This window comes from Stenella coeruleoalba (genome assembly GCF_951394435.1).
Source record: "Stenella coeruleoalba genome assembly, chromosome: 8".
NCBI classification, from domain to species: Eukaryota; Metazoa; Chordata; class Mammalia; order Artiodactyla; family Delphinidae; genus Stenella; species Stenella coeruleoalba.
Genome location: NC_137154.1, coordinates 93,944,004 through 93,960,839, shown reverse-complemented (window position 1 = coordinate 93,960,839; position 16,836 = coordinate 93,944,004). Strand labels below are relative to the sequence as shown.

The 16,836-nt window shown below is 48.1% G+C and overlaps 1 protein-coding gene across 1 annotated transcript in view; it reads right to left on the bottom strand.

Annotated features, from left to right (window-relative positions):
- Positions 1 to 16,836, bottom strand: part of TMPRSS4 (transmembrane serine protease 4) — a gene marked incomplete at both ends in the record, with an annotated part of 45,999 nt that overhangs the window by 12,822 nt on the left and 16,341 nt on the right. The window contains 2 exons of the mRNA XM_079929604.1: positions 4,359 to 4,472; positions 7,790 to 7,823. Of these exons, the coding sequence (XP_079785730.1) occupies positions 4,359 to 4,472; positions 7,790 to 7,823 (148 nt within the window). The remainder of the gene's footprint in view (positions 1 to 4,358; positions 4,473 to 7,789; positions 7,824 to 16,836) is intronic.

Here is a 16,836-nt window from a genome sequence, read left to right as displayed (position 1 = left end):
TCCTTTGCTATCTTAGATGATGGGAAGGAGTCTAGTGTTTTTAAGTCCTCAGAAAATGCAATATAGTTTTGGAAGTTTTAGCCATGGCAATAAGAGAAGAAAAAGAAATAAAAGGAATCCAAATCGGAAAAGAAGAAGTGAAACTGTCACTGTTTGCAGATGACATGATACTATACATAGAGAATCCTAAAGATGCTACCAGAACCTACTAGAGCTAATCAATGAATTTGGTAAAGTAGCAGGATACAAAATTAATGCACAGAAATCTCTTGCATTCCTATACACTAATGATGAAAAATCTGAAAGTGAAATCAAGAAAACACTCCCATTTACCATTGCAACAAAAAGAATAAAATATATAGGAATAAACCTACCTAAGGAGACAAAAGACCTGTATGCAGAAAATTATAAGACACTGATAAAAGAAATTGAAGACGATACAGACAGATGGAGAGATATACCATGTTCTTGGATTGGAAGATTGAACATTGTGAAAACGACTATACTACCCAAAGCAATCTACAGATTCAATGCAATCCCTATCAAACTACCAAGGGCATTTTTCACAGAACTAGAACAAAAAATTTTACAATTTGTATGGAAACACAAAAGACCCCGAATAGCAAAAACAATCTTGAGAAAGAAAAATGGAGCTGGAAGAATCAGGCTCCCTGACTTCAAACTATACTACAAAGCTACAGTAATCAAGACAGTATGTTATTGGCACAGAAACAGAAATATAGATCAATGGAACAGGATAGAAAGCCCAGAGATAAACCCACGCACATATGGTCACCTTATCTTTGATAAAGGAGGCAAGAATATACAATGGAGAAAAGATATCCTCTTCAATAAGCGGTGCTGGGAAAACTGGACAGCTACATGATAAAGAATGAAATTAGAACACTTCCTAACACCGTACACAAAAATAAACTCAAAATGGATTAAAGACCTAAATGTAAGGCCAGACACTATCAAACTCTCAGAGGAAAACATAGGCAGAACACTCTATGACATAAATCACAGCAAGATCCTTTTTGACCCACCTCCTAGAGAAATGGAAATAAAAACAAAAATAAACAAATGGGACCTAATGAAACTTAAAAGCTTTTGCACAGCAAAGGAACCCATAAACAGATGAAAAGACAACCCTCAGAATGGGGGAAGATATTTGCAAATGAAGCAACTGGCAAAGAATTAATCTCCAAAATATACAGGCAGCTCATGCAGCTCAATAACAAAAAACAAACAACCCAATCCAAAAATGGGCAGAAGACCTAAATAGACATTTCTCCAAAGAAGATATACAGATTGCCAACAAACACATGAAAGGATGCTCAACATCACTAATCATTAGAGAAATGCAAATCAAAACCACAATGAGGTATCACCTCACACAGGTCACAATGGCCATCATCAAAACATCTACAAACAACAAATGCTGGAGAGGGTGTGGAGAAAAGGGAACCCTCTTGCACTGTTGATGGGAATGTAAATTGATACAGCTACTATGGAGAACAGTATGGAGGTTCCTTGAAAAACTAAAAATAGAACTACCATATGGCCCAGCAATCCCACTACTGGGCATATACTCTGAGAAAACCATAATTCAAAAAGAGACATGTACCACAATATTCATTGCAGCGCTATTTACAATAGCCAGGACATGGAAGCACCCTAAATGTCCATTGACAGATGAATAGATAAAGAAGATGTGGCACATATATACAATGGAATATTACTCAGCCATAAAAAGAAGCGAAATTGAGTTATTTGTAGTGAGGTGGGTGGACCTAGAGTCTGTCATACAGAGTGAAGTAAGTCAGAAAGAGAAAAACAAATACCGTATGCTAACACATATATATGGAATCTAAAAAAAATGATTCTGATGAACCTAGGAGCAGGACAGGAATAAAGATGCAGACATAGAGAATGGATTTGAGGGCACAGGTAGGAAGGGTAAGCCGGGAGGAAGTGCGAGAGAAGCATTGACATATATATACTACCAAGTGTAAAACAGATAGCTAGTGGGAAGCAGCCACATAGCACAGGGAGATCAGCTCGGTGCTTTGTGACCACCTAGAGGGGTGGGATAGGGAGGGTGGGAGGGAGGGAGACGCAAGAGGGAGGGGATATGGGGATGTATGTATATGGATAGCTGATTCACTTTGTAATACAGCAGAGACTAACACAACATTGTAAAACAATTATACTCCAATAAAGATGTTAAGAAAAAAAAGCCAAGAAAATATTGTAAAAAAAAAAAAAATCCTCCGGGAACAGATATTTCCATACTTTCCAAACTGTCCTGGCTCCTCCTGCCTGACTGAACTCTTCCTTGGCCTGAAGCTCCCCTCTGCAGCCCAGCATCACCCCTGGCCGACCCTAGGAGTGGTGGTCACAAGTCTGATGATGACCCTGCTTATCACTGCTCAGTGCTTTCCTTGCACTGTCACCTGGAATCCTGACAACGACTTTAGGAGGCAGGTGCCATTATGAACTCCCGTTACAAATAAGGAAATGGAGGTTTAGAGAGTTAGGGTTTATTTCGCAAGGCCACGTAGCAGTCAGGTGTTAGAGCCAGGATTTTGATCAGTGTCTGTCTAGTTCTAAAGCTCTTTGCTGCCTCTCCACACCTTCCCTGAAGGAGCTCAAAATGTGATCTTATGGCCCCGATGCTCCCGGTTTGGGAAGCAAGGGAGAAGGAGCAGGTCAGTCAGGTATTTCGTGGACTTTCAGAGTTTGGTTCATGGTCAGGAGCCTGGGTGAGGAGGGGTCCCTCCTGCCTCCTGGGGTGAAGCCAGGACACAGCGTCACCAGTTGAGCCCGCAGAAGCCAAAAGGTTGAGGGAGCCCAGCCCAGGATGGAAGTTCACGTTACCTCCTCGGGTTGCAGAACCTGGGGGTCTCGGGTTGGAAGCTGCAAAGGGCCTTCTGGGACAGGGAGAGCCCGACTACATTATGTACTTGTACCTGCCTTGGATCACCCTGAACCTGGCCCTGTCTTCTCTCTCCACTATTGCAGGGTACGTGCTCAGAGTAGGCAGGCTCATCTTAATATTAGTCTGAGCCTAACTGGCCTAGGACGGTAAATCTGCTGATGGCCGCTGCACACCCACCACCGCTTTGGGCCGGCCAAGGTCAAGACGAATGATCTGGAGCTATGTGCATCTCACGTCCTGATAGGGCACTCAGGGATCTGGGTGGTGTTTGTGTTGTGTATCTACATTTCCACCGCCACGAAGTAGAAATGGACCTGCCCAGTCAGGGCCTGGGGACCTGTCCTAGCCCTGTCCTCGACTGCCACACTGCCTCAGTGCCCAAGTGGAGAATGAGGCGTTGGACCGGATGATCTCTGAGCGTCCTCCAATGAGTTGAAGGCTGCTGCAGGCTCCTGGAAGGCCGTCCTGGCCTGGTGAGCAAACACATGGCCTCGGCCACACCTCTACACACTACGTGATAACCTACACTTTTGCACAACTTGGTTTTTATCCAGGTACTTTACACACGTGACCTCATTGGTCCTCTGATATCCCTCTGAGGGAGGCAGGATGTTTTACAGGTGAGGAGGCTGAGGTTAAGAGAGGTTGAGGGACTTACTCAAGGTCACATAGCAGCAAGAAGGGGCAGCGCCGGGATCCCCAACCCAGGTGTCCTGATTCCTAGTCTGGTCCCCTCAGCCCTGCTTCCTGCGTGAAAGCTGCGGTCAGTAGCCTGCTGTGACTATGGGGGTGGGTGAAGATGGGGACTCAGTCACAGGATGTGCGGACAGAAAGGGAGGGACTGTGGGAGTCTGGGCTCGCTCAGTTTACTCTTCCTTGCCCCAGAGTGGCCTGCCTGGGATAACAGTGGGTCTCAGGTTCCTGGCGTGGTGAAGCCAGAGCTCAAGGCGGGGAGAGGGGCTGTCTGCCTGGGCATCTTCCCCGATGCGTCCTCCCTGTCTCCCTCCCCATAAGCAGACATGCTGCCTGCTCCTCCCAGCAGGGCTGCGGATCCACCCTGCTCTCTGTCTGCAGACTTAGGGAGGAGCAGGCAGGGGGCCTGGCTGCTGTGCCGTTGCCTGAGTGGGTTCGTACCTGGTGCAAACTGTGCTTTCCCCACAGAAGAAATCATCTGGGATAGAATCCATCTGGGTAGATGGGGGCTGAGTTCATCTCCCTCTCACTCTGAGAGGAAGGCTCCCTTCAGAGCAGGGGTGGATACAAAGCTCTATGCAGATTACCTGGCCTTGACTCTGCTGACGTGGGGAGCGCTCTGAGGTGAGGGCAGGGGAGGGGTGGGTGGGAGCTGCCACTTGCTGTAGGGGTGGAGGGGGGGCAGTAAGGCAGCATGGGGGCCGGGGTGAGGGCTGCCACTTACTGAGGACAGCCACGGCTATGATGGTCAGCAGGCTCACCAACGCTGCGATGATGGGGATCCCCACCTTTCTGAAGGTCTCCAGGGAGGTGCGGGATTTGCGCAGGGGGGTGACATCTGTGAGGGGGAGGGGAAGAGCCTGCAGTCAGTACTCGGAGGCCACCCCCTGCCAAGGCCCACAGCTTCCCCGCCCTCTAGCCCCTGGTGTGGAGCCCAGGAAAACTTTGGGGACCGTTTTGGTTGATGCTGGGGTTATTTCTGCAGACTAGGCTTAGCTTCCTCAGCATAGGGCCGCCCCCCTCCTTTCACTTACCCAGGCTTGTCCATCTTTCACAGGTGTTCCTCTAGTCCATGGCACCTTCTCTTTGTCTTGACAGCCTGCTCTAGGATGTTTCATCCTGTCCAGTCTAACCTGCATCTGTCCCAGGAGAGGCACGTACCCTTTGCCTTTACTATCATGTATCCTCTTTCCTGACTTGTCTTTTGATTAAACTATAAGCTCCAGGAGGGCAGGGGCTGCCAGCACAGTATGTGCTTAGTGGAAGCTTAATAAATACTTGTGAATGAAGGTGACCTAATGGCCTTCATCTCTAACTCAGTTCAACACACAGCCAGTCCCTAGAAAGGTCCTGTCTTTAAGGAGATTCCAATTTGGGGGAAGAGGCAAACAGGGACATAATTGCCGTTACCACCAGACACCATCAAGGCACTTAAATGGGCCTTTCTAGGTGGAGATGGGAGAGGGAGGAGTGGGTCCAGTTTGGTGAAGGCCTGGGTGTTGGGAGCTGTGAGCTGCTGGTGTGCCTGGGATGTAAGGTGGGTGAAAGCATGTTGTGGAAGCTGGGCTGGCAAAGTCAGCTTGTGGAGAGTCTTGACTATCATGCTAAGGGGTTTGGATTTTATCCTGAGGGCAGTGAGGGACCATGGAAAGCTTTTAAGCAGCAGAGAGCTATGATCACATTAATATTTAGAACTATGACTCTTTCATCAGGGAGGAGATGGACTAGAGCAAGAGTCTGGGGTTCCGGAGACCAGGAGGGACCCACTGATGTCTAAAACAGAGGCAATAATAGCTATATTGTCCACTTCACGTGGCTGTCCAAGGAGATGGAACATGGCAAGGCTTTAAAAGGTTAAATTCTCACAAAGTATCAGGGATAGGCTCTTTGGTGTCCCCTCTCCTTGCAGGCAATAAGCTGGGGAGGTGCCACGGGGACTTCTCCAGGGAGAACTAGGGCAGGAATTATAGCAACCCTGAGAATCCCTGGAAAGCAATAGGCCAGCTCTCCTCCCCCTCATCTGCACATGGCTTTCTCCTTTACCTCCATCAAATTGTTCTTCAGATGTCACTTTCTTACTGAGGCCTTCTTTGACCTCCCTATTTAAAATTCAATCTTCCAATGTTTCCTATCCTCCTTCCCTGTTTTATTTTTTCAAAGCATTTATCACCTCTAATGTACTGTATATTTTACATATTTTGTATATCATCTAGCCCCTCCCAACCCTGCCTGAAATGAAGTCTCCAGGAAGATGGGGATTTTTGTCTGTTTTGTTCACTGCTGAGTCCCTGGTGCCTAGAACAGTGCCTGGCCCCTAGTAGGAACTCAAGAAATATGTGTCAGATGAGTGAGCGATTTGCTCTTTGCTTGTTCTCTTCAGCACATCCCTTCCGCCTTTCTTACAGGTCTCATTTTATTCTGTCTGGAATGTTGGCTAGTTATGTTTCTGTCTCTCTTTCCTCAGCTGTTCAAAAGCAGAGAATGGCACCCTGCCAGAGACTGGTGCCCAATAAGTGCGGATATCATTGGATGTGTTGATAGGGAAAGCGTAGGAAACTCTATGTTTCCTCAATAGGGAAAGGTTAAACCTCAGACACAGAGCTCTGGCCCTAAAGATGTGGGGTGGTATTGCCTGTTATTATCAGGACCTGGCAACAGAGTAGGTTATTAATGATATTGTTTTTTAAGTTCCAGCAGTGAGTGTTCAGCACTGTCCTCTTTCCTGCGGCCATGGACATGGAGACATTCTGTTCATTCATTCATGCATGATTTCTTCATTGACCACCTACCTCTGGGGATACAAGGTTGGCTTGTTTTCCCAGAAGTGAATGACTTATTGGGAGTCCTTTGATGAGTTCCCTTGTCCAGGGCCCAATGTCTCTGCCTCTCTGATGTTCTCATGGAGAACATCATCAGGAAGCGAAGGGTTTTCTTGGTTTACTGTCTATAAAGTTTATTGTTTATAAAGTTAACCAACCTGCTGAGCTATGAAGAGCCTCCTTGCCTGCCACTGTTCCTTCCTCCAGCCTGTCCTGCCCAATGCTGCCAGACAGACATATTGCTCTCATCCCATAACGTCTCTGCTCCAGAACCCTCAAGGGCTCCCCATGACTTCCTTATCTGAATCACCCTCTTCTCTGGGCTTTCAAAGGCGGTGTAATTTGGCTTCCCTCTCCCAGCCAAATGGACTTCCCACTGCTAGTCCGCCAGCCCCATTTCCACATGAGCCGTTTCACTCCCTGGTCCTTGCACAACCTGTAATCATTCTTAACCTCAGAATCTTCACTTGGCACTGATTTCTCCCTCCCGAGCTCCCTTAATTGTTTTCTGGTTTGGCTGTTCCCAGGCTTACTCAGGTGGTGGAGCCCTTGTATGTCTAGTATTCTTTGGGGACACCACAGAATATTGATATATTAAATTCCAAAGTAGAAACTAGGCATTGTTTTACCTGCTGAAGATTATATCGTTTGTGATCTTTATTAACTTGTGACCCTGAAATAAATAAGCCGTCAAAGTAAGTGGGATTGGTCATCTCCTTATGAAGCTGTCATATTTAATTTGTCTCTGCTCACTTGTTTTGCTGATCCAGGTTGTCAGGCATAGGTGTCAATGGTTTAAAAAAATGGAACAGGAGGAAAATAACCCCCTATATTTGGGAATACTTCATCTATTAAATTATTTTTCTCTGGTAAGTCAGGCAAACACTGCCATTTTCTATTCTACCAGTGAAAACACCTTTGTCCAGCTTGTTCCCTGGCAGCACGGTCAGACTGTAAACTCCATGAGGGCAGGGACTTTGGCTGTCGTATTTACTGCTGTAGTCCCGTGTCCAGCCCAGGGCCTACCCCGTGCAGGCACTCACAGTACTGTTGAAGGGATGAGAGAGTAAGTAACTGAATGAATGAATTAGAAAATCACTGCTGTTGGTGTTTTAGGTTTGATGGTTCTATTTCCCCAGAGACCATGCCTCCCACTTCTAGAATGAATCCTGGAGATGACACTTGCTTGATACATGTTTGTTGAATGGTGGATGGATGTCTCCCGTAGCATTTAGCACTTGGAGGTGGTGGTGAGGACCATGCAAGAGGGGTCTAGTATCTACTTGGTAACTGAGTGAGACTGCGATAGACAAAGGAAAGCCAGACCTGAGCTTACCAAGGCTGTTCAGGGGTTGATCGCTGTTGGGATCCTGTAATTGAAGGAAAAACAGTCAGTGAGTTGAGTGAGGGAACCTCTCAGTCTGGGGCTAAGAGCCCAGGAAAGGGCTCTTATCTGCATTCCCTTCTCCCTGCTGAGTCTAAGGTGGGGGGCTCTATGATATCTAAATAATTGGTTTAAAATATAAAATTCAGTTATTCATCTAAATTACCTGGTACAGCAGGTTTACTAATTGTAGCAGCTAGTTAGCAATTGAAAAACAGCTGGCTGCTGGGCTGTTTTGTGTATTGCTGAGTTTCTTAAGATGGTTCTGCTCTCCTGTCTGTTTTTGTCAATTATTCGCCTACTTTGATAGATACTGTAGTTCTGTAAAAACTTGAACGGGCACTTCACCAAAGGGGATACTTCCATGGCCAGTCAAGTGCCAAAAGATGCTTGACGTCATCACTCATCAGGCCAATGTAAATTCAGACCACAATGAGCTATCTCTACAGAGACACCTGAATGGTTAAAATTTAAAAGCCTGACAATACTAAGTGCTGTTGAGGATGTGGGGCAACTGGAAATCTCAGACACTGCTGCTAAGAGTGTAAATTGGTACAAATATTTTGGAAAAAGGTTTGGCTGAATCTACTAAAGCTAAACATATGACTCTTCTATGATTCTTTGTTTTTTTTGTTGTTGTTGTTGTTTTTAATTTGGCTGCACCAGGTGTTACTTGAGGCACGTGGGATCTTTGTTGTCACGTGCAGGATCTGTGTTGCGGCATGCGGGATCCTTTAGTTGCGGCATGTGGGATCTAGTTCTCTGACCAGGGATCGAACCCGGGCCCCCTGCATTGGGAGCTCGGAGTCTTAACCACTGGACCACCAGGGAAGTCTCAGTATTCTATGATTCTATGACCAGGAATTAGGGCCAAGAGAAATGGGTACATCTGTCCAGCAAAACACCTGTACATGAATCTTCATACTAGCTTCATCCGTAATAGCTAAAAATTGGAAAAACCCCAAAGTCAATCACTGACGGAATAAATTGTGGTATATTCATATAATGGAATATAATTCAGCAATAGACAAGAATAAACTAGTGTGAAATGCAATGACACACGGACGAATCTCAGAGACATAATAATGAAAAAAAGAAACTAGACACAGAAGAGTATTATTTCATATATATGATTCAAAGGTAAAGTTACTCCATGGTGATAGAAGTCAGGATAGTGATTATACTGGGGGTTATTTGAAGGAGCACAAGGGAGCCTTCTGGAATGTTGGAAAACTAGATCTTGATCTAGGTGTTGGTTACATGGGGGTGTACGTGTGTAAAAATTCATTGAGTGGTATACTTTAGATTTGAGTACTTTACTGAACATATGTTATACCTAATAGAACAAACAGACAAAAACAAAAAACTACCAGGACACTAAGGTATTTCTGTGAGGGTAGTCTTAGGTCATCGTGAATACACATACACAGATGCACACGAGGCTCTGTTCTTCCACTCATTTGCACCACTACACGTGCACTCAGCATACACACAGCCACATAGGGGCACACACAGGAGCCCGCACACAAAGGCTCTCATGCAAAGTACTTGCACCCTTTCCTGCAAGGCAGAGCTTAGGGAAGGGTGCTGCCTAAGTTCCTGCTCTCCTGCCTCCCATGAACTCTCTTTCTTTCCTCTCCTCGTCTGGCATAGGACCTGGAGTCCCTGGGCTGGGCGAGGCCAGGCTCTGCAGGGGCTGAGTTGGAATTCGAGCTGTGCCTCCTATTAACTGGGAGCCTTTGGGCAAGATACTTAACCTCTCTGAGCTTCAGGTTTCCCCTCCCCTCGTAGAGTGGGGAAAATGACACCTACTTCAAAGTGCTCCTGTGAGGATGAGATGCGATATCTGGTGGAAAGTGCCTGGTTCACAGAGAGAACTCTCTTCCTGGCCCTTCCGTCCTGTGCCCCCGGGCATTTGGCACAGAGCTCTATTCTAGCACTCTCCCGTCGGGTGGTCTCTATTTCTTATTGCCTTTGTGCCTTCAGTGCTTTGCATCCGGCTTGTACCTAGTAAAGGCCCAGTAAATGATTGCTACACTGAACTGAACTCGGGGCTCTGCACTGTAGTTCCTTCCGGGCCGTCTCTCCTCCACCATCACCAGGGCCTGGATAGGGAACTACTTCCAGGATGAAGATGAGAACGATTCTGGAGAGTCTGTTGCGGTAGCTACAGAGCCAGGTGATAATCTTACCAACAGTAATCTGTACACAATTGGCGCATAGCAGTTTACAAAGCCCTTTTGTCTAACTCAGTCAAATACAAAGGTGAAAAGAATTGACGCTCGTCTGATAACCAGAGTGGGTAGCATTCAATAGTTAAGTATCAAACAGATATTTTAGAGTGTCTATGTTGTACCAGGCACTGCTCTGGGAGCTGTGGATTCAAAGACAAATGAGAAATAATTACAGCAAGGATGGGAGAAGTGCCCAAACAAGACAGGTGAGGCCCTGCCCTCAAGATACTGTATCCTGGGGTGGGGGAGTCAGGGGGAGCGTAGGAGAGGCCAGGTCATCAACAGATAAACCCAGAGAGTGATGGGTGCTATGCAGAGAGTAACATGGGTGATGGGAGACAGCGCCTGGCTGGATGCTTAAAATGGGAGGTCTAGGGAAGGGGTCAGGTTAGGGAGGGCCTCTGGCCTGAGACTTAAATGACAGGAAGTAGCCAGGCAGGCAGAAACAAGCTTGGTGTTGGAGGAACAGAATGGAGATTGGTGTGGCTATAGCAAGGCGGGATGAATAGATGGGCGGTGGGAAGATTCAACTCTGCTTCGAAGACAAAGGCAATAGGCCTCGCCCATAGATTGGATGCTTGTGGGTTTTTAGTGAACAAGCAAGAGGGTATTTGCTGAGATGTGGAAGGCTACAGGAGGGGCAGGTTGGAGGGGTATCAAGGACGTCCAATTAGTGGCCAATCCCCTGTCAATTCATTCTTTCTCACGGACTCTGCCTGCACACACATGTCTGCACTGGTTGAAGTAGGTAGGGTAAGTCTCTTTGTTTAGTTTTCAGCAAATATTGACTGTTCGCCTTTGATGGGTCTGGAACTGTGCTAGAAGCTGAGAGACAGAGGGAACAAGAGAGGCTTTCGGTCTGTATTTTCTGGGGCCTTGGATTCCTCATCTCTGAACTGAAGTGACCCTAGTACCCCTGGCTAATATGTTTTCAATCGCTATCAGTTGAGTAGTGGTTATTAAACAGAAAAAACAATCCATACCTTTTTGAAAACAAAAGAGAATGAGGAAAAAACCCTGCAAGATAGAATGATAGAGGCTGCGAATATCTTGGTCATTACTGCGCCCCTGGTGTCTCCTACAATACCTGGTACACAGTGGGTATTTAATAAATCTTTGTTGAATGAAAAAATTAAGGAAAATATTGCAGTTTCAGGGTTCAATCCCAGGCCAGCCTTGAAGACACTGACTGAGGTAATTCACACAATGGAATATTATGCTGCAGTCAAAACACATGAACTGCGGTGCCACAAAGTAATATGAACAGCGTGAGCGATTTCATATTAAAGGAAGAATTAAGTCCCGGAAGATTTCATCTAACACAGAATCTTTTTTATTACAAAAAAGCAAAGAAATGGTGAACATGGAAGTCAGGATGATTCTAGCACCATCTCTGGCCTATTGAAGGCGTACAATCAAGGTTTGTTGAATTGATAAACAAAAAGGACTCGCCCACCTACCTCAGCAAGGGGATCTCCTGGTTAGATGTAGGTTATTGTTAGATTCCAGCTTTGGTTTTGGGTGGTGGGTTTATGGAGGCTTATTGCGTTGCTGAAACTGTGTAACTAGGTGGTGAGTTATAGGGAGCCCCGCCTGGACCAATAGTGAAAAATGCCATAAATCAGTGATTATGATTTATCCAGGGCCGTGCACCTGAGGGTCAAAGAGAAAATAAAAAAGCAGCCGCCTGGTTCTGCTGAGGGGTTTGAGGCTCCAACTGCCATCCTCCTGCTGCTTTGTTCTCACTCTTATGCTGCCTGACTTCTTCCATTTAGTGGCCCACTCTTCGGCTTTTCTTTTTTTTTTTTTTGCAGTATGCGGGCCTCTCACTGCCGTGGCCTCTCCCGTAGTGGAGCACAGGCTCCGGACGCGCAGGCTCAGCGGCCATGGCTCACGGGCCCAGCCGCTCCGCGGCACGTGGGATCTTCCCGGACCGGGGCACGAAGCCGTGCCCCTGCATCGGCAGGTGGACTCTTAACCACTGCGCCACCAGGGAAGCCCTTTGGCTTTTCTTGAAGCCTCTCTGACAAAAGTCTCCAGCACAGAGATCAGAGATGAAGAGTTGCTAAAATTCTGGGAAGGGGAGCTGCTGAAAGTCAAGGGCATCGGGGATAATGCGTAGGGAGTTGGGTGCGTTTTAGGCCTACGAGTGGCAGCTGAGTATCATCAATGCCAATGACTTTCCTGAGCAGGATAAAGATAGGGACTCCCAGCAGCTGTGTCGCCTTTCAGTCCAGAATCAATCCTGAGCTGCGGGAAGGAGGGAGGGAGGCTGAGAGATGTGGCTACCAGGTAAGGTTCTGCCATCTGACCCACCCCCAACACTGTGGTGGGTCCCTTCCGGATCACAGTGTGCAAGGCTGAAAGGGTCTCTGGAGTAGAGAGAAAACCAGCCAGACAGGGGAAATGTTTTGCCCTGTAGTTGATGGAGGGAAGAGGGCTGAGAGGCCAACAAAGACCAGCTGTGCCTCCTTCTGCTTTGTTGGAGGTGTCTCTGTTTATCCCCAGCTTGAACTCAGCCCCTGGCCACAACTGCCACAGCCTAGGCCACACCCCAGGGCACGCAGAGGTGTTGGCCTTCTCCTTTTGGTCGGGGCCACTGGCTGGGTCAGGCCCGTCTGCTCTGTTGATTCAGTTTGCGTCAGAGCCCTGACTCATGGGGCCAGCCCAACCGGTGCCCGACCCAGGGCTCATCCAGGAACGAGGCGCCTACTGTCTGGAGTCAAATGAAAGGGCAAGAATACCTGGCGCCCCAGAGCCCAGGATGGCCCGAGCTGGACGAGGTGGGAGGTGGGGTGGGTGGGTGGAAGTTAGTTAGTTGAAAAACACCCACCCATTTTCTGATTCACTCAGAGAATCTTCTTTCCCTGTTTCGCAGTTGGCCACTGATGGCAGAAAGACATTAATCCAAACTCCAAATGTGGAGGCAGAAAAATTAATTCTGCAGTTGGCTACTGTTCTATGTCTTTCATGAATGCTCTGAGGATTAACTACTCTCACAACAACCCTGAGAAATTATCCCCACTTTACACAAGAGAAGACCGAGACTCCTATAGATTGAGTGGTCTCCATGGCCCCAGAGCAAGTGAGTAACAGATCCAGCCCTTGGGGCCAGGCTTTTGGACTTGGTGGACAGTTGTTTTCATTTCCCCACTGTTTCAGGAACCTGTCTGGTCGGCATCAGCTGGTACTGGGTCCTTCTGATTCTCTGCTCCCCTGCAGTGAAATCTAGTTGCATATAATTAGCATGCAGTCAACATGCAGAAATTACCCCCAGCATCTTCCCAGCCCTTCCTCAGTCTGAAGGCAGACCCAACTCTGCTTGGTTCCTGAATCTGCTAGATCGTCCATGAACAAGGGTAAGAAGCCCTTCCTCCCAGACTATTGAGGAAAGGGCCTACTGCCCTGGTTGGCACCTAGTAGGGGCTTTATTGATATTAGTACTCCTTCTTCCCTCTCTTCCATTAGCTTTGCACCTTTCTCACCTGCTTCTCCTTCCTTTATTTACCAATTACCCTCAGCCCCTGCTGTTTTATTATTTATTTATTTATAAATTTATTTTATTTTATTTATTTATTTTTGGCTGCTTTGAGTCTTCATTGCTGTGAGCGGGCTTTCTCTAGTTGCAGCGAGCGGGGGCTACTCTTCGTTGTGGTGCATGGGCTTCTCATTGCGGTGGCTTCTCTTGCTGTGGAGCACGGGCTCTAGGTGTGTGGGCTTCAGTAGTTGTGGCTCGCGGGCCCTAGAGCGCAGATCCAGTAGTTGTGGCGCACGGGCTTAGTTGCTCCGCGGCATGTGAGATCTTCCCGGACCAGGGCTCGAACCCACATCCCCTGTGTTGGCAGGTGGATTCTTAACCACTGCGCCACCAGGGAAGCCCAGCCCCTGCTGTTTTAGATCCTGAGAAACTCCTGGTTGGGTTTAGCTCAGCTCCAAATCACAGATGAATATCTCAACTGTTTTCCTTCCAGCTCAGAGACGATGACTCAAACATAAAGCAGCCCTTGTTTTTAAATGGGGGTGAGGATTAAGTGTACTGCAGAGAAGACAAAGACCCAGCCGGGGGAGTATGAGTCCTCATCTTGCCCTGCCTTCTCACGTGCTGGGTGGCGTTGGGCATGCTCCTCAACCTCTCTGTGCCTCAAGTTCCCTTTGGGTAATTGGGAACTCTCAGAGATGATGAAGCAGATAAGAGGTTACTAACCACACAATGAAATGGGTACCACCAGGCTAATAATGAGGCAATGAAGAGGCAAATGCTCACAGAGGCCAAAGGAACAGAAAACCTGCCCAGCTTCTTTGTCTGCTTTCTTTGCCAAGCACCCTGCCCCTGGGGCCTTATTTCTCTCTTCTGCTCCACAATGCTGACTCTGCATTCCTTATTCCGGAAAGAAGTTGGTAGGGGCAGAGCTGGGATGATTGGGGTGTAGAAGAAGGGAGAAAAGCAGGGACCTACAGAAAGGGGCTTTCTGGTCCTGATCTGGCCTGTGGCAGCTTCAGGCTCCCATGGGGTCTAAAGCCCTGGCTTCCCATGGTCTCTCTGGGAAAACGTAGAGCAGGGATGCTGCTGTTGCTAGGTGATGGGATATACAGGACCTCTGTGGCTCTGGCAGGTGGCAGCTAGGTTGCTAAGGCTGGTGACATAGCAGGGAGGAAAACCCCAGGGAGGGGGTGGGGAAAGATCTCTGGGTGAGCCAGGGGACCCAGAGGCTGCTTCCAGTCAGCTTGCAGAGTGGGGCTCAGCCTTCGGCTGCCTCAGGTGCTCAGGGGCTGCTCTGAGGGACCTCACACTGTCCTGACCCCTGTACCTGCATCCCACCCCCAACCTGACGGCAAGCTGCTATGTCCTCTCCATCTGCAGGCTGATGCCTTTGCCAGGTTGGAGCAAGTACCCTCTCTCTTGGGTGCCTCAGCTATGACAGGTAAGGTGATGAGAGGGGACGTGAAGTGAGGGCTGGGGGATCACGAGTCAAGAGAGGAGGGTGTGAGTTTCCTGAGACAAGCCTGGCTGTGATGCAGTAGCCCTGAGTGCGTGGAAGGCTCTCAGAGATGACAAATCATGCTGGCGTTCAAGGGCCTTCTGAATTGTTAGCCTGTCTCCAGGCAGATCCCCCCAGTCCGGGCCACGCGCAGGTGGGTATCCAAGCCCTGGCGCGGAGGAGCCTCTGGAAACATCCTCACTCAATCTGCCTTGTGCTGAGTTGTCCTATCGGCAGCACATTTTCCTTTGGACCAGCCTCAGCCTCGGCTGCTGCATTAGAAACCATTTTGCCTTGTTCTAAGCCAAAACAAGGCAAAATGGTTTTGCCTTGTGCTAAGCCACATAGGTGCTGACCTGTTGGCAATTTGAGCTGAGTACCTTGGCCCTGTCCCAGCGTATAATGGCTCTGGGGCAGGGCCTGGGGCGGAAGGGAGGTGTCAGGTGGCCTTCGTTATCCTGCTGACAGCCTGCTGTTCAGCTGCTGTCGTTTAAGAATCTGCTTTTGTATTCAGGCGCGGCTCTCAACTCCAGGTAGGGCCAGGGGAGAGGGCGAGGATGGAACAATTCCTGTTCTACAAATGGGGAAACTGAGACACAGAGGCGTTGTGCTAGCTCTCCCCAGGTCACATGGCAAGATGTTGTAAAGGGCAGGAGTGAGGTATTCGTACATGCCTGTTGGGTTGAGTCAAACTGAAGGAAGTCCTGGTTCCCCAATGCAGAGCCCTTGTCTCTAGGTGATGCTGCTGTTACCTGTCGCTCCTACAAATCCCACCTGAGGGCCATCCTTGGGTCTCTGCAGCCTCTCTGAGTTCTCTCAACAGTTCTACTTTATTCAGTTTTCTCTCTGCCCCAGGACAGTGTGTCCATCCAGCCCACCTTCCCTTCCCTGCAGGATCTGATGGGAAGGAAGGTGCCCCCAGTTTTGCACACCTGAATGCAACGACTGCGCAATGGCTGAAGGGGACAGAAAAGCCATCAGGAGTCAGGACGCCTAGACTGACTGGGACCCTTAGGGGGTTTGCCTTTGGGAAGAGTTGGTGGATCTTAGAGCTTGGCAGGGTTCTCTAAACCTTGCCATTTATCTGAACTAGGGAACGGCCATCTGTGATGCAGCCTGAGGTTTGTGAAAGAACCCCACAAAGTTTACATTGCCTTTGAAAAATCATACTCCCCTTTGCTTGTCCTGAATTGTCCTTTAAACTTTAACCGGGAGAGAAATCACGGGGAGGAAAGAAGGACTTGGTATTATAAAGTCTGACTCTTCTGTTTCTCTGTGGAGCTGTTTTTTTTTTCGCTATTATTTACCTTAGGTAAATCATTTAACATCTCCTGGACCCAGTTTTCTCCTTTGGGACTTCGGTGTGATAAAACTGATAAAACCAGACAGCGATAAAGGTTCTGTCAGGTGCTTTACCTGCTAGTTACGATGCACCTTTTCAAGCCCACAGGAAACCCATCTGGTCCTCTCATGATTGTACAGACTTGCTCATGGTCTCCCTCGGTTGGTGTTTGTGGTCTGAGGGGTCTCAGATGCTCTGGTCAGAGGGGGGTGTCCCTGCTTCTGTACCCCCTGGGCGCTGAGTCAGGAGCACTGGCCTGAAGCCAGCTCTTCCCCTTACCAGCTATGTGGTCCTGGGCATGTTACTTAATTTTTTTGAGTCTCAGTTTCCTCATCTGTAAGACGGGGAGAATATGATCTATTTCACAGGGTTGTTGGTGAGGGTTAACAGGGACGATGCACGTGGTTCGGTGCTTTGACATGCAGAGGAGTTTAGCACGTGAAA